The 25,164-nt window shown below is 37.2% G+C and overlaps 1 protein-coding gene across 1 annotated transcript in view; it reads left to right on the forward strand.

The window, feature by feature from the left end:
• The window catches only part of LOC129748336 (low-density lipoprotein receptor-related protein 6), a 168,146-nt gene extending 143,525 nt beyond the window's left edge, over window positions 1–24,621 (forward strand). Inside the window, exons 3-6 of the mRNA XM_055742900.1 lie at window positions 17,939–20,892; window positions 20,964–21,124; window positions 21,680–21,955; window positions 22,022–24,621. Of these exons, the coding sequence (XP_055598875.1) occupies window positions 17,939–20,892; window positions 20,964–21,124; window positions 21,680–21,955; window positions 22,022–23,516 (4,886 nt within the window). The 3' untranslated portion in view covers window positions 23,517–24,621. The remainder of the gene's footprint in view (window positions 1–17,938; window positions 20,893–20,963; window positions 21,125–21,679; window positions 21,956–22,021) is intronic.
• Window positions 24,622–25,164: the final 543 nt, after the last annotated feature.

Below are 25,164 nucleotides of genomic sequence, written 5' to 3' on the forward strand. Positions count from 1 at the left end.
TTTCTGAATAATTCTCGACCAACTATAAATATGAAACTTTCGACTGTATAATATTGTGCATTCAACGATACATATAATAGATTCAACCGTGTATGATTGATTTTACGCACTCAACCATAAATATAATAGATTCAAATTTAGTCCTATGGTTGATTTTCTGCATTCAATAATAAGTAAAGTTGATTCAACTATATTGGTATGGTTGATTCAACTAAATTAGTATAGTTGATTCAACTATAAATATTGTAGATTTTAACATATTTTTATGATTGATTTATTGAGTTCAATTATTGATATTGTAGATTCAACCAATGTTTATATTAGAAGTCATCATATTTATTGTTGATTGTTATCTACAGCCGGTTGCTATAAATTATTCCTTTTCTTTTGCATTTTTGTATTTATTTGTTATTGATGAAAGAATTTAGCAGTAATATACCAAGAGCCATTCTAAAATTAACAAGTGTAAAAACATTACTTGTCGCATTTTTTCCGCGGAGAATTAAACGCTAAACACTATTTTTATGGTTCTCATAATGGATTTTTCCGGATAGTTAAAAGTCCGCTTTTCGATCGGTCAGCTGAGATAAAGGGCCACGTCGATTTCTATACAGCTGTTTACAGAGTATACAGCTGGCAGCCGGACCGCAGACAACAATAAAGTTTCCTCCTGGTCGGTTTCTTGTGGATGGCAATCATATTCAAAGTTGAACGTCTAAGTCAATTATACAATTGCAGTTGAATTGATGATATATAGTTAAATCAACCATACCCCTATGATTGCAGCTAAAATATTGATGGCTAATTGCATAAGGTCTATTTTGCAGTTTATAGTTGAATCTATTATATTTATAGTTGAATGCTTGAATTCAATCATACAATTGTAGTTGAATGAATTATATTTAATGTTGAAACAATCATAAAATTATAGTTCAATCTATCATATTTATAGTCAAATATAAGAGAACAACCAAAATGTATAGTTAAATCAATTATATTTATAGTTGAATGTCTAAAATCAATCATACAATTGTAGTTTAATCTATTATATTTACGTTTCAATCAATTATATCATTACAGTTGAATCTATCGTATTAATTGTTGATTGCATAAGTTCAATCAGCAGTTTGTAGTTAAGTTTATTGTTTTTATAGTTGAGTGCGAAAAAATCAACTACCCGTTGATGATTAGTTTAACAAGCTAAAATAATTGAATCAAAAATCGTCTTTTTTCCGTGCTTGAATACCTGAACCAAAAAGCTTCTGTAATGTTTTGAGCGTGTCGGTAGAAGAGCTTTAGCTCGAGGCAAAATATTTTAACGTGAGCGGGAACTGTCAAACTTTCAAACTCTGTGCGATTATTTCGCCCTATAGTCCATGCGCATCAAGTGCCAGAATCGGAAATCGGACGAATACGGTTGGGCGAGGCTGAGCCGTCTGCCAAACGAAATCGGGAGTTTCGAAGCCCGGTGGCGTAAAATCGGAGGCCGAAAGCAACCAATTCCTTCCGGAATTGCCCCATGGTGCTCGTAAGGACGGCAGGACGTTGCCTAAGCTGTCATGGTCGATGACGGGATGCTCCAGGCAAAAAAAATAAATAAAACTCGTGAGTTCCCTCAAGAGATCTATGGTTAGATAATAAAAGTTGAGAACTGAAATTCAAAGGTTTTTGATCAATTTATTTCAGGCACATCCGTAATTTTGCTCTTTGAAATAATTAGTAACAATTTAAAAGGTTTTCTCTACATTTCATAAGTCTAAACTAATCGAAAATGACAAAAATAAGGAAAATTAAAAAAATTACAAAAATAACAAAAACGATAAAAATTACAAAAATGATAAAAATGACAAAAATGACACAAGTGACAAAAACGAAACAAACTACAAAAATGACAACAATGTTAAAAATGATAAAAATCAGAAGATGACAAAAATAACAAAAATATCAAAAACTAAACAAATCAAAAAAATTAAAAAATGACAAAAATTACAAAAGTTACATAAAAATGAAAAATTACAAAAAATACGAAAATAATAAAAATGCCAAAATTGGCAACAATGACAAAATTGACAAAATAGGCAACAATTACAACAATGACAAAATTGACAAAAAATGGCATAAATGGCAAAAATGATAAAAATGACAAAAATGACAAAAACGATAAAAATGACAAAAATGATAAAAATGACAAAAATAACGAAAACAAAACAAATTACAAAAAAATTACAAAAATTACAAAAATTTCGATAATAACAAAAATGCCAGAATTGGCAACACTGACAACAATGACAAAAATGGAAACAATTACAACAATGACAAAGTTGATAAAAAGTGAAAAAAAAATGACAAAAATAACTAAAATGACAAAAGTAACTAAAATTTCCATTTTTTTTTCAACGAAAAATAGTGAAATGGAGTGCAAATTTTCATAGAAGAATGTTGAAAAAGGCTACATAAAAATTCAATAAATCAGCTACAGTTGAAAGGAAAATGTTTCTCGTTACGCTATGGTGTTTTCTTTTTATTTTTAGCTTTTTTTTTCAAGCTTTATCTACACAGAGAAGCATCGTACGAACTTGAACAAAAAATGTGTAAAGTTTCAAATGCTTTCATCGAAAAAATACGTTTCAAATTGACTAGAAAAAGTGACATCTGCTGCAATCGCTACACACAACGAAAAAAATCTGTAAAATCACATCACATGTGATGTAAATAAAAAGAAGCATCATATATGACGGAATTTTCAGTGCTTGTTGGAAATTACACGCCAGTAAAATTCTGCAACATGTAAAATGAAAAATGATGTAAAATTTTGCAACGTGTAAAATAAAAAAGATGTAAATTATAAAACCACTGAATCTTAAAAGAAAAACATTCCAATTGGAATTTGTTTTGTTTTATTTATTGTTATTATGATTAAATAATGGAATTTTCTCAGCTGTTAATGAAAATAAAATCTTTTTATTATAAATATAATTTATTTTATCAAGCGGCAAAATTTTTTCATCTCACAATTTTATTTAATTAGGAGCCACATTCACACAATTATTTTCTTCCCCTAAGTACCGGATCCAAATTTGGGTATCATGCAGCAACTTCCAGAACCGCATCCCTGCTGCTCAAAGATCTCCGGGAACCATCAAAACCGAAAAGCTTACTCACGCGCGAGGAAAAGGCTTAGACAAAATACTTTGGTGCACGACTTGACCTAACAGTTTGTTTACATTTTTCTGTATGGTCCTTTTCCTATTCCTGCCTCTCGAAGATCTCCAGGAACCAGCAAGATTGATTAACTTAATCGCGGAAAACCTTCTTCAATAAAATATTGTTGGGCACGACTTGACGCAACACTTTGTTGACATTTGTGTCTGCCTGTTTTCGACAGTTTGTATTTTTACATGACATCATCGCGTTCAGTGTATTGTAATATTAATTAAATTCAAATTCAATGTCCTATAAAATTCCATGTCGTGTAATTTTAAGAAATTTCTAATTCAGTGCTGTTAAGAATTTTGTGTGACCCGAAAATGTTGTAATATTACATCACATATGATGTAACGAAAAAAAAGCATCACATATAATGGAATTTTCAGTGCAAGTTGAATATTACACGTCTATAAACTTCAACAGACCTGTAAAATATGAAAGACATGTAAAATATTTGAGACGTGTAATATTGAATTCGAATTGAAAATTCCGTCATATGTGATGCTTCTTTTTATTTACATCATATGTGATGTAGATTTACATCAAATAATCGTGTTCCGTGTCAAGTTATGTTCGTGTCATTAGAATTCAGTGCTGTTAAGGATTCAACTTTTTTTATTCTGTAAATTTACATTAATAAATCGCGTTCCACGTCATGTAATAATAAAGGTTTTCTATTTCAGTGCTGTTTAGGATTCAGATTTTTTTTCTGTGTACAATTCATTGCTAGATAAATGCAATTGAAGGGTCTTTTGACTGGGCAAATTTCACTTGTTTTATGATTGCACTGAGGCAGTCAAAATAACTTACAGCTTTGGAATAAGTTTTCGCACTTCTTGAATGGTTATCAAAGTCAGAAGACGTCTTATTTCAGTCATAGAAATTAATTCGACAAGCCTCGTTGCAACCTCTTTTTGCAACTATCTTGTTTATCCTACTAGATGATAAAGTTTAGGATACATTTTTTTGTTTCGATTATAGTCTTTTTATCCGGTTCTACTGTGTTCGATATTTCAGCAGCCTTTAAAATCTGCGCTTCCTAATCCAATCCGTCTTTTTCTACCGAATGCCAAACCACAACAAACAATCAGCAACAGCAGCCTTAAAATCCCGCACTTCCCGAGTCAATTCCAAGCTTCCCACCGGGAGGCCAAATCAAAACAAACAAACAGCAGTTGCTGCAGCCTTAAAAATCTGTGCTCCCTAAGCCAATCCGACTTTTTCAGCAGCAGCAGCCTCAAAAATCTGGATCGCTTCCCAAGCCAATCCGTATTTTCCACCGGAAGGCCAACACAAAACAATGAGCAGCAGCAGCCTTAAACATCTGCGCTTCCTAAGCCAATCTGTCTTTTTCTACCGAAAGACCAAATTGAATCAAACAATCCACAACAGCACCCTTTAAAATCTACGCTCTTTGTGCTTATTCTACCAACAACGCCATTGTCGTGATTTTACGAATCTTACGAATCTCAATTCAGAGATTCATTCGTCTGTCGCTTACAAGAATAGATCAACGACTGACCTTGTTTTGCCTATTGTTGCCAAAACTACAAACGTTGCCTTAGGAATTTTCTGCATAACCTTCATCTCATCCCTACAATAACGTAGTTCGAATTTCTGAAATGTATAGTAGATAAATGAATAAAAATTCCTACCCAATAACTCAACACAACTTAACAAAAGTTATTTGGTGAAGTTTGGCCCCGGATGATTCCAAGTTACAGCTGTTGGAGTTCGGAGGACCGACTTTTTTACGACCTTGGCCTACGGCCTTTTAGTGTCAATTGAAATGATAAAGCACACATATCTAATATATAGTGAACAAAACAAGAATAGTATCACTATGTGTTTTGCTTGTTTAAGTATGAATGATTACAAATCGTCAAAATTTTCTTCCTCAATTTATTTTGAATTGTTCAACGGATAAATCAAGCATAAGTTTACTACAAAATATGAAAAAAAAGTGCGAAATAAGAATAGTAAAACTTATGGTTTTTTACAAAAATCGTTAAGGAAATGGTAAATCAAATCGTGTATAAAGATATTTACAATCACCATCGTAAAAATGTTTTTGTTTTCCTTTTTAAATGCCATTTTTTATAATTTCTTATTCAGCTTTATTCTGATTATTTCAAGATTTTCTTAAAAATTGAATTTTTGATGCCAAAAATTGAAAAAAAAATCATTTCTCCTACACATTATAAATATAAAACAGAGGGGAAAAAGTGGGTGCGAAAAACATGGAATATATATTGGTCTTTTTTTTTTGTTTATTTTTTGGGTTGATCCGTTTTTGAAGTTTGCTGAATAACTTCTCCAAATCAAGATGATTAAAGGCTGAAGACACGTGAATTTTAGAGGCCTTCTTTCAGCCTGATTGCTGATTAAATTTTAACCACGATATTTTTTTTAATGTTTTTTCAGCAAGAAAATGTTTGTTGGGTTAGTCTTGTGGTAAGGTAACGGAGAGTGGACTCTCGTAGGCCCCAGTTCGATCCTCGGTTGGTGTGTTGTTTTTTTTTTTTCAATTCAATTTTAATCATTATCGTTTATTTTTCATTATTATTTATCCCAATAAAAACTTACAAAGGAAGTTTTCTGTTTGTGTGTTTGAAGAAAATTCAGCCTACACGCCTAAACAAGGACAACATAATGACGAATAGAAAACATCAGAAATTTGGAGGAGTAAAACAGTTAAATTCGATTTATATTTTATACAAACCCGAGCAAAGTCGGGACCATTCAGATAGGTTTTGAATAAAACCGCCTTAAATGACAAAAACAACCAAAACGACAAAAAATTACAAAAATTATGAACAGACAAAAAAAAGTACTATTATATAAAAATCTTATGACCATAATGACAAAGATACAAAAATTAGGAACAAAAATAACGTAACGACGGAATTTTGTCATTTCATTCGATTTGGTTGTTTTTGTCATTTAATTTGTAATTTTAGTCATTTTTCGAATATTATTTTTATTAGTCATTTATTTTCAAATATTTAAAATATTTAAAATTTTGTTTTGTTGATTTATATTTTCAATTTTTGAAATTATAATAAATTTTGTTTAAAACTCTGTGCTACATGACATTTAAAAAATTCTTTCATATAATCGCGTGATGAAATTTTTGTATTTTTTCATATTTTTGTTTTTTATTTCTTTTATGTTACATTTTAAGATCACCTCAGTGGAAAATTTATTAACTACCCTTGTGAAAAATTAAGTTTAAATTACTTATAAACATTCAAATGAAGCACATGTGGTTTGGAGCGAGTTGTGGTTTATTTTACAGGGCAATTCTTAAGCATCCCGTATAAATTCACCGGATCTTGATGATGATTTTTTTTTTATTATCGATTGCACCCTACACATCGTATTGTTTTAATTCTAAAAAAAATCAATTTTAGAATGAGTTTTATATTTTTACAATTTTTATTTTAAAACTGTTAAAATGTAAAACTCGCAATAAAATCCAGAAGGTTATTATTCGAGTTAAAAGGTAGCGTTAAAGGTTTGTTTGATGCGACACGAATGTTAATTTGTTGCATCGAACGCCTTTGGAATCATGTAAATAAATTTTACATACAATTGATTCATAACAAGTTCGTATGACGACGAACGAAAAAAAACTCGAGCAGTCTCAAGTTGCACTCAAGATTCAAGGACTGGATGGCTAAACCGTCAACTGGCCAGATTGTGTTAACGATCACGAATTCTAAGTTCGCTTTCAAATTCAACAACAGTTGTTACAAACGGACTGTGGTCAAGCTGTTTTTTTTTTTGTTTTCTTCTATATTACAAAAAAACTATATTGTGGATAAAAAAGCGGAGAAAAAACTGGAAGGACCATTGTAACTTTTCAAGAGCGAAAAACGCAGGACCTTGTTTAACCACACATCGCACACGATCCCTGCCGCCGTGAATCGAATTTGAATAAAAATAATGAATCTGTAATTACAATTGCAAAACCGGGTGCAGTTAACGAGATGCACTCTGGCTGAATGCATGTGAAGTGCATGCATTTTGCATATGTTCCTCGCACTCTAAGCATTTTGTCGAATAACGAATTTCGTGGTCAACAGGCAATTTGAATGGGTTTTTCCCGGTATTGTTATGAAAAGTTTTTGGCATGGCTTCTAAAATGTCAATCGAAACGATGAATTTGCGTGTTGCATTCGAGGTCGTCGAGTTTAAGTATGATATAATTTTTAAAAAATGTTATCAACAAATTTCCTCACGCTTGGAAGTAAAATAATTCCAACGAAAGGAAAAATAATATCACCTCTTGTTCCCGCGCGATAATGAACATTCCGGTTGCCAAGGTCGTGCTCCCGCGTACAGCATCTTTTATTTCTGGAAGCTGGGTCGCGAGACAACCCGTCTCAAGAACAACTACCTGATCTACTTCCCTCCCCTTGCAGAGCTACAAGTTAGTCGCCTAGAGATGAATGTTCGTTCAGTTTCGTCGTAAAACCCGGGCCAGGCGGCAAAAGATCAAAGAAATTCCACCATGCAGTACACAACAATGATGTCGGTATTTACGCATCGGGCATTCCTCTAGCAGCTAGGCAAGTTTTCGACGGGCGGCGTGCGCGGTGCGTTGTTGCTTGAGGCGTAGTGAAGCGACGTATGGCGGCAAACCGGGTGCCATGTAGTTAGAAATACCGCCTCAAAGGGACGCGCGCTTACTACTGTCTATTTAGTAGTAGGTACTAAATAGTAGTTCACTCGTCGTCGTCATCGTCAGTCGGCTTGCAACAAACAAAATACACATATCGGTTGTTGTTTTTGTTTTTTTTTCTCTCTTCCCTTCAAAAGCAAACTCGTGATACGTGGGCATAAATTTCCGTAGCCACGGGGCTGTAAAATCCGTCGAAGAAAGGCGCGTGGCATGTCCTCCTTGGCCATTATTGACTATAATATGCATGTGGTCTCATCGGATCAGTGTTGCTCGATCATCACCGCCTGTTTGAATGATATAGCAGTGTCGTCAACATATGAACGACCGTTAGGACTTCCGGTGCCAACAGCTACCGGAAATGATTCGTGCTGATCTGTTTATCAGAGTGCGTGGAGTTGGAGCTCAAAATCCCTGGGGTCTAAAAAGCTTCGTTTTGGTTCAAAACTCATCCATGATTTTTCGCAGAATTTTTACGTGACGTTTCTAGGGCGTTTTTCACCAAAGATATTGTGTTCCTGTGAAATCTGGGATAAAACGTGTCGAAACAGATGCCAAGCTTTTTGAAATTGCTTCTCTGATATTGAATTAGATAAAGGTCAAATTTGAGCAAGCTATCTTCAAAATAGTTGTTGAAAAAATAGATGATCTTTAGCTTAAAGCATACCATACTTTCAACCACACGCATCCACACGGTCAGGCATTCAGGAAGATTTTTGAGAAAAAAAATTAGAAAAGGGCAAAATCTATGTATATTTTGAAATTTTGGAAAAATCGCATTGAACACAAAATTTAAAAAAAAAATTATAGAGGAATTCGAGTTTTTTATTTGATTTAGCAAATAATCTGAATAAACTCGATCAAAACTCGGGAAGCTTTCAACAATATCTGGACATCCCGGCCAGATTTGACTTCTCAGGAACTTGTCTGGATTTATGGGCAAGTCGGAATATATCCAGAAAATCTAGAATAAACTCCAATCGAAGTATAAAACGATACCGTTCAGCATTCTCCTGTACGATGTTCAGTGAAAGATAAGCGGATACACCTTAGATGTTTTACTGAAACCATGTTTTTCCTTTTTAATAAGAATTCAACCCATCAAGGTCATTCTTCCTCGTTAATAACTGCTGAAACCCTAAGTTCTCAATGATTGTGAAGCTTTTACAACATAACTTTTGGATATATTATAAATTATCCCAAAAAATTTGAAAAATTTACAAGTCTGTAGTAGATATTCGGCCTATTCGGCCTATTCGGCCGAATACGTAGCTCAACTATTCGGTGAGCCGAATATTCGGCTTAACGGTTTTTCGGCGGTATTCGGCGCCGAATATTCGGCCGACCGAATATTCGGTACATCTCTATTATTTATCAAAATCGGTTGAAAATTGAAGAAGTTATGGCTACTTTACCATAACAGTATTTTATGTATAGTTTTTGATAATTGAACGAACCGCAGTTCACTTATCATAGTAAAGGAAGAATGAAACATGATTAATCTCACTCGCTCCAAGCCAAAATTATTTATAAGCTTACCAAAAGGTCACATGCCAAATTTCAGGAAGATCTGACCATAGGGAGAGGTTGCTTGAGTCTCAAACGTGAATAAAATTTTAAGGTATTGTGCCCGGGAGGAACGAAAAATACTGGTTTTTCATCAATAACTTTTTTTCATCACTAGCCGATTGTTTTTTATGGTTGATTTTCTTAAAGCCTAAGTTGAGGCAAATATTTCACCCGAAGACTGCCTATGAATTTTGATTGAAATTTAAAAAAATCGTTATTTGGTTCTTTCCAAGATCCAATGCTTCAATTGATAGTGACAAAATAGCTTGAAATTTTAAACTATAAAACTTGAAGTAAGCTTTAAATTTTAAACCATAAAACGTATTTTAAAAATTTTAAAACGTTTCACTTCTTTTGTGGATTGATCTTAGTTTTTAATGAATCTAACAAAAGTTCGAAAAATGATTAAGTATCAAAATTAAAGCTTAATGCTTTATGCTCTCAATACTAACAAAAAAACTTGATTTTTTTTTACCAGTTTCTTATTGATTATTCATGAAAATAATTTTCCCAACCACTTCTTTGCCAGTCTAAGCTTTCAATAATGAATTGAACATGTTGTTTTTTAAATCTATAAAGTTATTTTATGTGAACTGTTAGTAAGCCTTTTATTTTGATAACTGGAAGAATTTGAATATGATTTTATCTCTGACTTTGATCACTGGCAAAAAAAATTAAATATTTTCTTCTTTTCATCAAATGTTTTGAATAAATTTTTTTATGTTCAAAAGTTTTTAATTTCATTCGAGTTTGTGTGTTGGTCGTTAGTAAGAAAATGGTATTAGAAATCAATTTCCTTATTTATTGTGAATTTTTGGTATTGTTATTATCTCTTACCAAATTAGAACTTTGACTAAAAAAATTGAAAAATACTTTTATTTTGTATTTTTTTGTCGTCGGGATAAAAATTTATAAGAAAAACTTGTTTTTTTTTCATTAACCGTTTGTAAAAGTTGTATCAGGCACATGAGAAATTTTTGGAAAACGTAATGCAGTTGACGCTTTGACAATATATGCTTATCGAAATGTTTAACACAGAATTTTAAACGATTTGTTATAAGTAAATACAATTCCACACACATGCGACCGTTATTTCAATCGATGTGCACGCATTTTGATTTTGGACTTTCAAAATTGGAGTAGAAGAATGCGAAGGCAACTATCAAGTATAAGTGAGATTGCCAGACAGCCCGATTTTATCCGGATTTGTCCGGATATTTGATACAACTTTTGGGAAAGGTCTGGTCCGGCTCGGTTGTCCGAATTTCCTTGAAAAAAAAAACCGCATTTGAATCGTATTTATTTCCCATATGGTAAAATCTAGTGAAAAAACTCCAATTAAGTCGCATTATGTTTTTTTTTTATATTTTTTTGCCCAAAAACGATTTTTGAAGCATATTCTATCAAAATATTCATGAATAAGGTGGCCAGAACTTTTCCCGCACGTATCCGGGTCAGCCAAATTCGGGGTATTTTAACCAAAAATCCTGTCACATTTTATTCAAAATTTTAAACCTAAATCAACCCAGAAAATATTCGGTTAAAACTCAGTAATTAAAAAAAAATCAAGAAGAAAAACACTTAAAAATTTTTTTTTCATCAAAACGTGACCGAATATTTTAAATTGTATTTTAGGCTTAAAAAAAACCGTTCATAATTATTTTTATAAAATTTGCTCAGAAAATTTTGTTTTCAGATGCAAAAATCAAAAACGTTACCTAATTTGAAATTTTTTGTTCGATTTTGCAAATAAAGTGAATAAATCAGGGAATAATCCTGATTTTTTTTCAATGAAATCCGGGTAAACAGGCCGGATCGGACCTTTTCCAAATTTTGCATTAAATATCCGGGCAAGTACGATTTAAACCGGACAATCTGGCAACCTTAAGGGGGGGGTAGGGTCTAACGGGTATAAAAAAACACAATTTTCACGATTTTTTTCTAGAGCTATCGTTTAAACAAATGTATTCAAAATTTTTGCATTATACAAAGCATTGTTAAAAGAACATTTAGTAATTTTATCGTAGAAAAATATTGAAAATCGAGCCGGTGACGAAGCACTTTCGAGGATGCCTTTTAGAAAACAGGATTTGCGGTGGACACTGTATCTCAGCACAGAATCATCTGAAGTCAAAAAATCAGAGCAAAATATTTTTAATAGATGTTTTTCTGGACCCCAACGTTTTTATTTAACTTAAAAATATTTTTATGAAATTTTTGTGGCTGTTTGAAGTAAAAAAAAACGATTTTTCACTTAAAAATCCGCCATTTTTCACCTGTAAAATCTCCCCAAAGTAAAAAAATCGAAAAAGAAAAACGTTGGGGTCTGGTATTTTATATGTAGAAAATATGTTCCAAATTTGAAAAGAATCGGAAAAGTAGTTTTCAAATGACGATGTCCACGGACTTTAAAAATGTGCTTTCGAGAAAAACGCGTTTGAAGTTTCTGCTCTTGCTTTCTTGCAGTATTAGATAGGAGGAGTTAAAGGCCTATAACTTCTACAGTTTTGCTTCAATTGACTTGAAAATTTGACACAACATTCTTGAAATGTTTTACAATAAGAAAATAAAAAAATAAAAAAATCGATTTTTTGAAAGTGTTAGACCCTACCCCCCCCCCCCCCCCCTTAATCATGAACGATTTTTTGGAAGCTTAAAATACGATTTAAAGTCTACTTATGTGTTCCGATGGAAAAAAAAAATTTTTTCAAGTGTTTTTCCGCTTTATTTTTGTTGAATAAAACCGGGATAAAATTTGCCCAAATATTACCCGGATTTAAAGGTTGAAATTTTTTAATTCAAATGATCGGATTTTGCAAAGTTTTTAGACAAAATTTTTCCCGGACAAATCCGGGCTTGTCCGGGAAAAATTCAGGCAATCTGAGGTATGAATATTTGTCTGTACAAATTTTTTGTTTCTGGAGACAATACATAAACACATAACGATTCTAGTGAAGTAGCAACAAAAGTGCTAAGATGTTTATCAAATGCGACACTCTTTATTTATTTTTATCTTACCGAATCATGTATCATTTACATAAAACGACTCTAGAGATACAGTGATTTCTAATCTATAAAGTACAGAATAACTCTAAAGTTCTAAAAAGGGCTTGTAATTTCAGGGTGCGTCTTCAGGGAAATATTATACAACATTGTAGTCTTTTGAATTCCTAAGAGACCCTAGAAAAATCCTTAAGAAAGGCAGAAAAGCTACAATTTTTCTAAACAAAGTTGTGGTTATTTCCCAATACCGGAAATACTTAGTTTGGGGGGACGAAAAATCGGTATTCGATATTCGGAAATTAGCTCGGTTTCCGTATTACCGGTATTACTATTTCTAAACATGTTTTAATAAGAGTTGTTTTAAAACACGTTCAGTACTAAGTATCGAAATTGATCCAATTATGCAGAATTTGATGAATTATTGTAATATGACTACACTGAATAAAATGAAAACCCCGTCTCTGATGGCATTCCGCTACTCTTGGTTAAAAAATGCACTGATTGTTCATCCTTATCGTTCTCGATGAAATTCAACAAATCGCTAGAGGAGAGTATATTTTCTAGAACCTGAAAAATACATTCCACAACTACCTACTCCAATTCAAAAAGCTGGGAACATAAATCAAATCAACGGCCTATATATTAGACCTGAGTAAGGTTTAGGACAAACTATCGCAAGATTCTGTTGGAGAAAAAAATTCATCAATAAGGTTTTCATTTCTCATAGGTCGAACAAATAACCTCTGAAGCTCCTCAGGGGAGTCACGTAGGACCTCCGATTTTCTTTCTGTTCACCAACAACTTCATTGCTATCCTTCGGTCTGAAAGACTCTTCTACGCTCCGTACAATTTCGTCGTTATTTGAATGCTAGGCTTTCCAACACGACATCGATTATTGTGCATTTTAATATTTTTTAGAAATGTTGCTGATGAACTGACAGTTGAACACTGACTTCCGACAATCTAGTACTTCATTTTTCTTTATCGGAAGTCAGAAGTCCGAACTTCCGAAGTAGAATTTAGTAGTGCTAGCGCGATAATACCTTCTGGCTCCATCTCCACATGCTCCACGACAAATTTCTTCAGGCATTCGTCCAGTTCATTATTTCTCGCGTGAGCTTTCATTACTTCGTATAAAACATCTTAAGAATTCACAGAAAACTTCTGCAAAAGTTATCAAAACAACTTTAAAATGTGTATTTTACATGTAGAATATGTTGTCCAGACTACAAACATTCTAAATGGAAAAAAAGTTGCGGCTAGTTTATGTCAGCTTTTGTATATTTTTGTAATAAAACTGTTTGTTTTGTTTCATATGACGTAATGAAAGCTCACGCGAGATTCAATACGTTTTCGAACCCATCTTAGAACCAAATTTTTATGAATTCCAAAGGCATTCTGCTTCAATTCAAACAGAACGGGTGACAATAAAAGAAAGACAATAACTTCCCCACACAAAAAGACACTGAACGGGTGAATGACTTCATAACAAACTGCACCAGATAGCTATAGATTGCCCGCAGGAAAGCCCTCTCAACCTGCCGTTGTTTCCAGTTTCCGCAGCCAATTTACGAGTAGATCGTTCTATAAGAAAGAGATTAATAGCATCATGAACTTTACCCTATCATTAGATGGGCTGAATGTATGAAGCTATACCTTCGTATGTATGCATGTAAATGCATCCAATAGAGAGGAAGGATGATAAATATGCATCCAGCGAAGCAGTCAGGCTCTCGAGACTTCCTCCTCTATGCAGTCATAATTCCCACCTCCGCCCACCTCTTTTATGGTTTTTTTTTTTGCAATAAACTCCTTCATTTCTCATCTCTGAAGTAGGTACCCAAGTGGGTTCTCGGTTGTATCCCTTCGGGCAGGATTTTTCTTCTTTCCAACTGGCGACGACGAAGACGACGACCGTCACTCGGATCCCAACATACTGACTTTCATACTTCTACTTGTGAGGACACAAGGGTGCAATCTTGAAGCGAATAATAGCTTTACAGGATGGCGTCCCTCCTCTCGGTGGATCCTGAATGCAATATTAATTTCTTAACGTTGTTCCCGTTCCCGATTTGAGGCGGAATAATTGGGGTCCTCCCGCTTTACTCTACTTTTAATTGTAAAACATTCAATTGTTGAAATAAACATTTCTACAGTAGCCATACATGATTCCGATATTCTCTTAAAGTCCGTCCTAAAAAATGAAACGCATTAAAATTCAGTTCTAAAAATTATTTTGAAAAAAAAGTAAAAAATTGAAAAAAAAATGAAAAAATACACTGAACAAAGAAAGAAAATCTCAATCTCAAAATAAACAAAATTTCTATTTTAAAAATTACTTTATTATTTTTAAAAATAAGCGAGATTTCTTTTAAAAGTTAGATGAAAAAAAAAATTATATTTACTTAAGTTTAGTTATTAACTGGTAATGGTAAAGTTTCGAAACAGGCTTAAAACACAATCGATGGACGTTTTTCAAGCCGGGTTAAGCGGGTTGTCAACGGCTTTCCAAAGTTTATGAATCAAGATTCAAGATACCAACCGAGGGGTCATCTCCTCTTCGACTAATGACGGGTCGTTTTAATTCGAAAACTAAACCTGTCTTGCAAGCCACAGCCTTAGCCCGGGCAAAGAGGACAGGATTTAATCCACCTTGTACCCATCAATAATAATCGTTATCAGCGTGATGTGTGATCATCCTCCTGGCGCATCGTAAATCAACAAACGGTATGGCACATGACACAGCAGTTCCTCTGGCCAAATTCGTAAGATCGAAGTAGTTCTTCGACAGAAGCACTGCGAAAAGATGCCTTTATGGTTGAAAGATTTATGCCACTTTGGTTGAAAGAAGAGTTGTAGTAGAAGGTTGATTGTTTTAGTGAATCTGTATTTTACATTTAAGGGACAAAAAAGGTTTCTTTTCATAGTCATAAGCACTTTTTTCTACAAAAAAAGAATCATGTGATGATGCAGAAATCTAAGTAGTCAACGCTACAAGAAGGACGTCTTTGACAGAGGCTCCGAAAATTTTGAAGATTTATCAGGAATAATCGTGATCAAGGTCTCCAATTTTCGCAAGGAAATGATGGAGGAATTTGGGGCTATCGAAACTTGATTATTCCTGCCTGTTAGGTTCCCGATCCCTGAATTGGACGATTTTCCTCAAGGAATGCTCTCCATTAGAAAAGCGGATAGCACAAAGCTAAGTACATAGGTCCTACTTAATTCCTTAGCGACTTATTTTGGACCACTCAACATAACCTGGGTATTATACTTGCTGTTAAATGTTCATGACGTAATAAGACGTTGTACGACGATATGTAAAGAATTTTGCACATAATTTCAAACGCTCATTATAAATAAAATTTGGAATTTTGGTATTTTTTTTATTTAATCAACACGCAAAAGCCCAAAGCCGCCTTTAGATGGGGTTAACTTCAATCTGAGTAATACCAAGTCAATAAATTTTTTTAACTTAATTTTTGTGCTTTAAACCACGTTAACCTAACAATCCCCATTAATGACAACTGTTTGATAAACAGTTGTCAAAAGCTACAGCTTAAAGGAGCATGAAAAAGTGGACATGCACCAATTTTTATTTTACTTTTACTTACCAAAAGTTAGAAAAAATACTCCCGGCACTGGAAAACTTTATAAGTAAAATGCCTTAATAAAACCATTTGTTAAAAAAGATACAACCATTCAGGGTTGATTTTCGAGAAAAAATATTCTTGGTTAGGTAAAAGAAACGATATATAAACCCTTCAGCCCCTGTGGTTATGCAATTTGTGAAGAAAAAAAACTTTTTTGAATTTTTCAGCGAAAAAAATATGGTTTTCAGATGGTTAAAAAGATCGAATAATTTTTGCACATTTTTATCTTTTTTGAATCTATGTATTTTATAGAACTGAAGCCAAGCCAAATCCACTGAGGTTTTGGAAGTCAAAATACATCAATTGATGTCACGGAGTTGATAATGTCAGACATTCTTAACTTAGCATTGGGCCGCCTGAAAGAGATTGCGTTCTAAAAATTGATCCTAAAGATAAGCCAACTGGCCAGTATTTAACAACTCGGCGAGATTTCAGTGTGCTGTCGGAATTTCCAAAATATTTGAAACACACTATATTACAGAGGAGTTTTTCTGTTTTTACTCTAAGTTGAAGAAAGTAAGTTCAGGAATGAATAAACGTGAACAAACCAAACTTAACTATAAGAGGTAAAAGGAAAAGATTAACTAATTTATTCGCATAATTGCGCATCTATCGCTGTCGTTAATATAGCAAAAAATTGGAAAAAACCCCTATTTAGTTTAAGGTGGTCCAAAATAGGTCCATAGGGTGGTCCTAAATAGAAACATGGAGGTCCAAAATACCGACCAGAGTAATGATCAAAGAAACGAGTTTTTAGACTTAAATCTTGTTATATTGCAACAAACGACGACATGTTTCAATAGAAAAAGCCATGATCTTTGCAATGAACGGATAAAGCCGTCAAAAATTTTAACATGTACTTTTTTAATTCAGAAAATACCATAGCCACTTCCCAAAGCGGTCCAAAATAAGTCCGTTACCCTATAGGGGGAAACAAATTTTACCTGACTATTTTTGGTGAGCTTTCACATTTTCCAAATAAGTTTCTATATATATAAACTTCGGAGTACCTAGTCTCTTTACGCCAATTTTGTTCAATATTTTACTGTTTATTTAAATAATTTGAATTGAACGTAAACATTTAGCGCGATACTCCTTTGTGAAATCTTCGTAAGCAGAATGAGATTACTTTGTTGCTGAATTTATTCCCGTTATGTGCACAAGTATTATTTATTAATATTAGTAAGAAGGTTTTAATGCTGGTCAAAACATTTTATCAAATAGTTCATCATTACCAGTACCCATAATCCTCGCTACTAAAAACAGGTGCTGACGCATCATTGCGCTACTTGTTGTTGGCCCTCACATCTCCCTGGAGCCATGAAGAATATAATTTACGATCTGAACATGTTTTGTTCCTGGGGAAGGAAAGGAAGGCTGTAAGGAGGCTGCTTCGCCTATAACTACTTTATCCATAATCATCATCTCTCGCTCGGACATCTCGGTTGGGCTGAGTTGGGTGTTGAGTTGCTGGAAAAACCGCGCGCACCTTACCGAGGTCATATCGTTCACGATGATCAACCATGACCAACGAGCGCGATGGCTGCTGATGCCATGGATTGCAACGCTGATTTTCCGGATAATTTATTTCGATGAGCCGGCCGGCCACTAAACGGCCAACGATACACCGACGTGTTCTTTTCTCTAGTTACCGATTGATCTCTTAGGTTATAGAAGGTTTGGAATAAGCAACATAATTGAACTTGTTAAATGAGTTGTCAGTAAACTTGGGTAATTCTTCCCTAATCTTAAGTTAACATAGAAATTTTCGTAAATCTTAACCCCCTATTAAATAAGTCCTTTCTCTCATTTCCACTTGCAGGTTCGGCGAGTCTCATCTCCAGCCAGCTGCTGTACACCACCTACATCGACATCCGGCTGGCGAATGTCACCATCCAGCAGAACACCAGCTGTTCGGTGGAGATCCTTGTTAAGGACTTGAACGAGGCCTCGGCCATGGATTTCTACTACGAGCGGGGTCTGGTGTGCTTCACCGAGCACAACTCGGAAACGATCCAGTGTGCCCAGATGCGAACGGGGAGTGGCGGAAGTCCGCTGCAGGCCGTCAACCGAACAGCTGTGATATCGAACGGTCTCGACAAGCCGGAGGGACTGGCCATCGATTGGTACACGGATAAGTTGTACTGGACCGATGGCGAGACGAATCGGATCGAGGTCGCGACGCTCAATGGTAAGTATCAGAAGGTGCTGGTTTGGAGCGACCTGGATCAGCCACGTGCCATAGCTCTGGTTCCGGCCCGGAGGATCATGATCTGGACCGATTGGGGCGAAAGTCCGAAGATTGAACGGGCTAGTATGGATGGTGATCCGCAGTCTAGGGTTACGTTGGTCCATGACCGGATTTTTTGGCCCAATGGGTTAGCCGTTGATCTGGAGAACGAACTTGTCTACTGGGTAGATGGTAATTTGCATTTCTTGGACGTGATGAACTTGGACGGTACCAATAGGAGAACCTTGATAAATAACTTGGACTACCCGTACAGTTTGACGTTCGTACCTAATATGCTGTTCTGGACAGATTGGCAAGATGGAACCCTACACTACTATAACATTGCCAATGACAAACACGAGGAAATCCTCGACAGTCCTGTGGTTCCAATAACCGTTCATGCGTGGGACTCCCGATTGCAACCGATATCGGATAACCCTTGTAGAAGGAATAATGGCAACTGTTCCCACTTGTGTTTACTTTCGACAAGTCCGGCCGGGTACAGTTGTGCCTGTCCAACGGGCGTCAAACTGCTGAGTCGATTTCAATGTGCCGAAGGACCTCAGGATATGTTATTCGTCGTTCAACGGACTCAGATCAGCAGGATATCGCTGGATTCACCCGATTACACAAGCATCCACCTACAGCTGGGAAAGGTGAGATACGCGATCGCCATCGATTACGATCCGGTGGAGAACTACATCTATTGGTCCGACGAAGGTTCTAACGCGATCAAGAAAGTTCATCCGGATGGAACCGGAATGATGGAGGTCGTTAACACTGAAATACAGAGTCCAGATGGGCTTGCAGTCGATTGGCTGGGAAGAAATCTGTATTGGACAGATTCGGGGACAGATCGGATACAGGTCTGCCGGTTGGATGGTTCGTTCCGGAGGGTTTTAATCTATGAAAATTTAGAGGAACCTCGAGCGATCGCTCTGGCACCGACGATCGGGTGGATGTTCTGGAGCGATTGGAGCGAGAAAGATCCTAAGATTGAACGATCGTCGTTAGATGGAACGGAAAGGGTGTTGATCGTACAGCAGAATCTGGGTTGGCCCAATGGGATTGCGCTGGATATTGAAGCTAGGAAAATTTATTGGTGCGATGCTAAGCTAGATCGGATAGAAGTTGCCAACATGGATGGCTCCGGGAGGAACATTATTCTTTCGGATAACCTACCTCACGCCTTTGGGTTGAGCCTGCTGGGAGATTACCTGTATTGGACGGATTGGCAAAGAAGATCTATCGATAGGGCGAATAAACTAAATGGTAACGACCGAACAGTGATCGTTGAAGCTTTCCCTGATCTGATGGGACTGAAAGTAACAAAATTGAATGAGATCAAGGGAACTAACCCTTGCGCAGTTCGTAATGGAGGGTGTTCCCAGTTGTGTCTCAACAGGCCGAAAGACTACGTCTGCCGCTGTCAGATCGACTACGAGCTGGATCGAGACAACCGAACTTGCTTCGTTCCATCGGCTTTCCTACTCTTTTCACGGCACGATTCCGGCAGTATTGGAAGAATCTCAATCGATAGTCATAACCACACGGACTACGCGCCCTTCCGAAGTGTCATCGATGCCCACTACTTAGACGTAGATATCGCGGATCGAAGAATCTATTGGGCAAGTCAAAAACAGAAACACATTTCCCGGGCCTACATCAATGGTTCGAATGTGGAGAAGATAGTCGAATCTGGATTAATTCAACCCGAGGGGATCGCCGTCGATTGGTTAGCGCATAACATCTACTGGACCGACGCTGAAGCACGACGTATTGAAGTAGCTCGACTCGATGGAAGTAGTAGACGGATCCTGATTTGGAAAGGGATTGAGGAGCCTAGAAATTTGATTCTAGAACCGCGTCGAGGACTGATGTATTGGGCCGAATGGCCTTCGGACTCCATTCGAAGAGCTGTTATGGATGGAAGTGACTTGAAAACAATCATTTCCGGAGCTAACATAGCCACAGGACTCACTCTGGATCCGGAAACCCGTCGACTCTACTGGGCCTGTCAAAGCTCTCCCAATGCCATTGAATCTGCCGAGTGGGATGGCTCCAAGCGGAAAGTTCTGGTTACCGCGGACAACGATAACCAATTCGCTCCTCATGCGGTAACTCTCTACAAAGATTTTGTGTACTGGAGCGATTGGAACACCGGTGAAATTGAGCGAGCAAACAAAACTAGCGGAGAAAACAGGTCGATCGTTCATACCAACCTAAAATACACAAACTCTTTGCTAGCCTTCCATCCGTTGCGGCAATCCGGATCGAATCAGTGCCGAACGAACAACGGCGGATGCTCTCATCTGTGCCTAGCTCTGGGTCAACGGAAGATGACCTGTGCATGTCCGACTCACTACTCACTGAACCAGAATCGTGTATCCTGTAGTCCTCCCAAGAACTACATCATCTTCAGTCAACGAAATTCGTTCGGTAGATTCATGTCGAACACAACCGATTCGCCGGATGTTCCGTTGCCGGTTACCGGGAAGAATATCCGAGCCGTGGAGTACGACGTGCTGACGCGGTACGTCTATTGGGTAAGTTTGACACCATTTGGGTGATTTTAAGAATAACATTATTTAAATAATTCATTTTTTAATCATTTTAGATTGACGGGCGTGGGCCGATCATTCGGAGGGCTTTCGACAATGGAACCAGTGCTAAAATTTTCATCGATCCGGCTTCGTCACCGTTCGATATGGTCATCGATCCGATCGGGAGGCTGCTGTATTGGAGCTGCTCCCACACCAATACCATCAATATTACCACGTAAGTTTGAGTTTGTTTATGTAGAATTACGTCCTTTGGCATCATTGTCAAAATAGGGTTACAAATTGAATTTCCCGAAAGAATTGTTACTTTTACAGACATGGAAAGCCCCGTTCATTTGCATCCCAACTACCAGTTTATACGGACTGGTGGATGTAGGATTTGGGTCCAGCGTCAGGATCAAAATCCAGAATCAGGATTCGGGATCAGAATGATATTTCGGATCATGAAATTGACCTAGCTTGGGATCAAAGTCAGAAGTAGGTTTGGGTGGGGTGTTGATTAGGACGAAAATCGGGATCATTTTCCGGAACAGGATTAGGTTTAAGATAAAACTTTGGAACCTTATCATCTAGAATCAAGATCAGGATCTAGAGTCGGGTTCAGGATTGGGATTGGGATTACGTTCCAAGGTCAGAATAGAGATCAGGTTCAGGATTTGATAATCGAAGTAAGTTGAAGAAGTTGTTCAAGATATAAGTAAAAAGTTATACGGGAATGTCGTAAACTGTTACCGCTAAAATGTAATCTTTCTGACCATTTTATTTTTTGCAGGCTGGACGGCGAAATCGATCGGATCGGCAACGTGGACATCGGAAACTCGGAGAAACCGCGCAGCCTGGCGCTACATCCAACCCGCCGCTTGCTATTCTGGACCGACGTCGGCACCGCCCAAGCCATCATCCGAGCAAAACTGGATGGAACCCAGCGGCGGGAACTTGTCTCCAAGCTGGAAGGTATCACCGCACTAGCCTTGGACGTCCAGGCCAACATGCTGTTCTACGCCCACGGCAAACGCATCGACATGATGACCACCGAGGGACGGGAGATGTGAGTTTGTTTGAAGGCTTGAAATCTGTATAAGATTAGTTTGATAATTTGAATTTCTACTTTTAGAAAAACGTTAGTGGCTGAGCATATCAGTTTGGTGTCCTCGATAGCGGCGTTAAACGGATACGTTTACTGGTTGGATGAACGTCCCGGTATGGAGAGGATATCGGTTCACGGGGACAATCGGAAGACCGAGATTCAGAAGATTCCGCACATAACGGACATCGTGGCAGTTTGGACTCCGGAGGGACGAGTTCTGAGGAACCATTCGTGTAACACGGCACGTCCGAAATGCAGTCACATTTGTATCGGATCTCCGGACGATGCCAAGGGTGATGACGTGTGCGGGTGTCCGCAGGGACTGATGTTGATGAAAGATAGAAGAAGTTGTAGCGCCCAGCCGGTCTGTGGACCGGATCATTTCACATGTGCTGTCTCGTTGCCCAGTAGTGGTTTGGATGGGGACAAAAACAACGACTGTATTCCGGTTTCTTGGCGATGCGATGGTCAGAAGGATTGTCCGGATCGTTCAGATGAACTGAATTGTCCAGCTTGTAGAGCCGATCAGTTTAAATGCCAATCTGGAGAGTGCATTGACAAGCATTTGGTATGCGATGGAACTACGCAGTGTATGGATGGATATGATGAGGCTGTTTGTTGTAGGAATCCGGAAGATTTCCAGTGTCCTACGAGTAAGGTTTGTATTTCGTATCACAATGTTTGTGATGGTGATGAACATTGTGCCAATGGCGAGGATGAAGCTCCGGAGATTTGCAACGAACTCAACAATCGAAGGATGGCTCCGAGTGGTAGCAAGATCACCATGCTGATCGTGGTCGTTATAGCTGTAGCTGTGGTATTTATCGTAGTCTACCTGTTGCAAACTTGCCGATCAAGATTTGGGGCAGGATCATCCGAACCTAAAGAAGATCAAGCAGCTGCTCCTCTGTCGCCAGGAGGCATCAACAAGAATATCCGAGTCTCGAAACTAACTTCCGTTGCCGATGCTGTCCGGATGTCCACATTGAACAGTCGAAACAGTACCAATAGCTATGATCGCAACCACATCACTGGGGCCTCTAGCTCAACCACCAATGGGAGTAGTCTCATAGGCTATCCCCTCAACCCACCACCTTCTCCAGCCACAACGGCTGGATCCGCGAGATATTCGTCCAACTACCATCCTTACAAACATTACAAGATCATCAATCAACCGCCTCCACCAACCCCATGTTCCACGGACGTTTGCGACGAAAGTGATTCGAACTACACCAGCAAAAGTGTCCGCAGTAGGGACCGCCTGGCGGGTGGCGGAACCAGCAGTAGCAGTGGACGCGGTGGCACAAGCACCTGTAAATATGCCAAAGCTAACGGTAGCGATCGGTACGATTCCGAACCGTACCCACCACCCCCGACGCCAAGATCGCACTACCATAGCGACGTCGGCGGGATGCTGCCAGAAAGTTGTCCCCCATCGCCGAGCTCTCGAAGTTCGACCTACTTCTCGCCCTTACCTCCACCGCCTTCACCGGTGCCTTCACCCTCCCGAGGATACTCATAGCAATAAGAGAGCCAGAGAGAGAGAGAGCTGCTAGCTTCTCATCGCCCATTGTTTAGTGTAACACTTAGGTTAGGATCAACTTTCCGCACCCGGGAAGAACTTATCTGCAAATTGCTATTTTTGTTATAGCGAACTTTTGACCGCAGCATTGTGTAGGATATTATAAATTAATAGAATGTTGTGTACATATTTATTATAATTAGGATTGTTTCAAGATACGACTAGCAGCAATATTAGGTTTTTAAGAGAAACAGCCATCCTTATCTCAGTTCATCGAAGAAAAAAGCAAATCCCGTCTTCCGATTTAAGAAAAATAAAGCCCCTCTAAAGTGCCTAAAGCTAATGTCCGACCTCGGCAGCTATGTCCATGTATACATATTACCCAAAATTAAAGTTGTAGGTCCCTATTGTCCTTTTAGAAATTTTATATAACAGATTTATACAAAAAGGTTTATCATTGACTAACTTTTGTCAAAGAGCTATTTTGTAGATAAATGAAGAAAAAAAAAACTATCCCTCTGTAAATACAACACAATTAAGCCTTAAGAAAGTTATGATTTCAAAGAAACTGAATTTCACAAAAAATTAACGATCCCATTGAGCAGCACATGTCTTCCGAACTGAAAAGAAACGCAAGCTTAAGTTCGATCCCACCTATCAAAACCATAAGTTTTTTTTTCACAACAATTAGTGGTACCAATAACCAATCGAATGCCATCGAAAAATAATTGATCCTCGCAACATTTGTACGCCTATTCTTTCCTTCAAAAAAAAAAAAAACATTGATTTCATTCATTTTAAAAAGCAAAAAGGTTGAATCGTGCTCTCATACAAGACTGAACCCTGCGAAATGCGAATGGCACAAACAAAAACTGATCCAAAACGTTGGTAGGAACGATTTTTGTCAAACGGATGGCCTTTAATTGAAACAAAAAATAGAAACGAACGAGCTTATGGATATGATGATGTTAAGAATACGAGATGGAATGACGAAGGTCCCCTTCCGGATGCTTTTTTTATTCAATCTTTTACCGAGTGTAACGGAGAAAACTTGTAGTATTTTTGCAGTTGTTGTATCGAAAATATAAAAAGAAATTATTTAAAATGAGGTTTTCAATACTCAATTATCCGAAAGCATACCCTTTTTTTTTTAAAATGTATCGATCGAATTGACATAGTGATGGACAATTGAAAAAAAATGAAAGTTATTTACGCAACAAGTTGGAAAAAGTAGATTTTTTCAGATTTTGTGGAAAGTAGGACTTTTTAAACCTAAACTTCGCATTGGAAAACAGACATTTAAGTATGAAGTTATGCATTAAGTGGCAAAAAGTTGCCCACCTGATTTTCAGTTATGCCTCTATCTGCAAATCTCGTTCTCATCTCTTCGCAGCGTGTATTCAATCCATCTCCACCTACGTTCCCAAATCTTGATTTCTAGCGCTTTGTGATGGTACCAAGCGCACCAAGTTTCGCACCCGCACAACAATACGGATTTGACGTTTCAGTAGAAGATTCAGATTAAGTTTTGGCCTGACCGCCAGATGTTTAGGAGACTCGCAAACGCGAATCGCGCCCTACGAATCCTAGTTTCGATGTCTTTAATAGTATCCCAAATAAGACTTGGAACGTAGACGAAAGGCTTGAA

This window comes from Uranotaenia lowii, chromosome 2, assembly GCF_029784155.1.
Source record: "Uranotaenia lowii strain MFRU-FL chromosome 2, ASM2978415v1, whole genome shotgun sequence".
NCBI lineage: Eukaryota > Metazoa > Arthropoda > Insecta > Diptera > Culicidae > Uranotaenia > Uranotaenia lowii.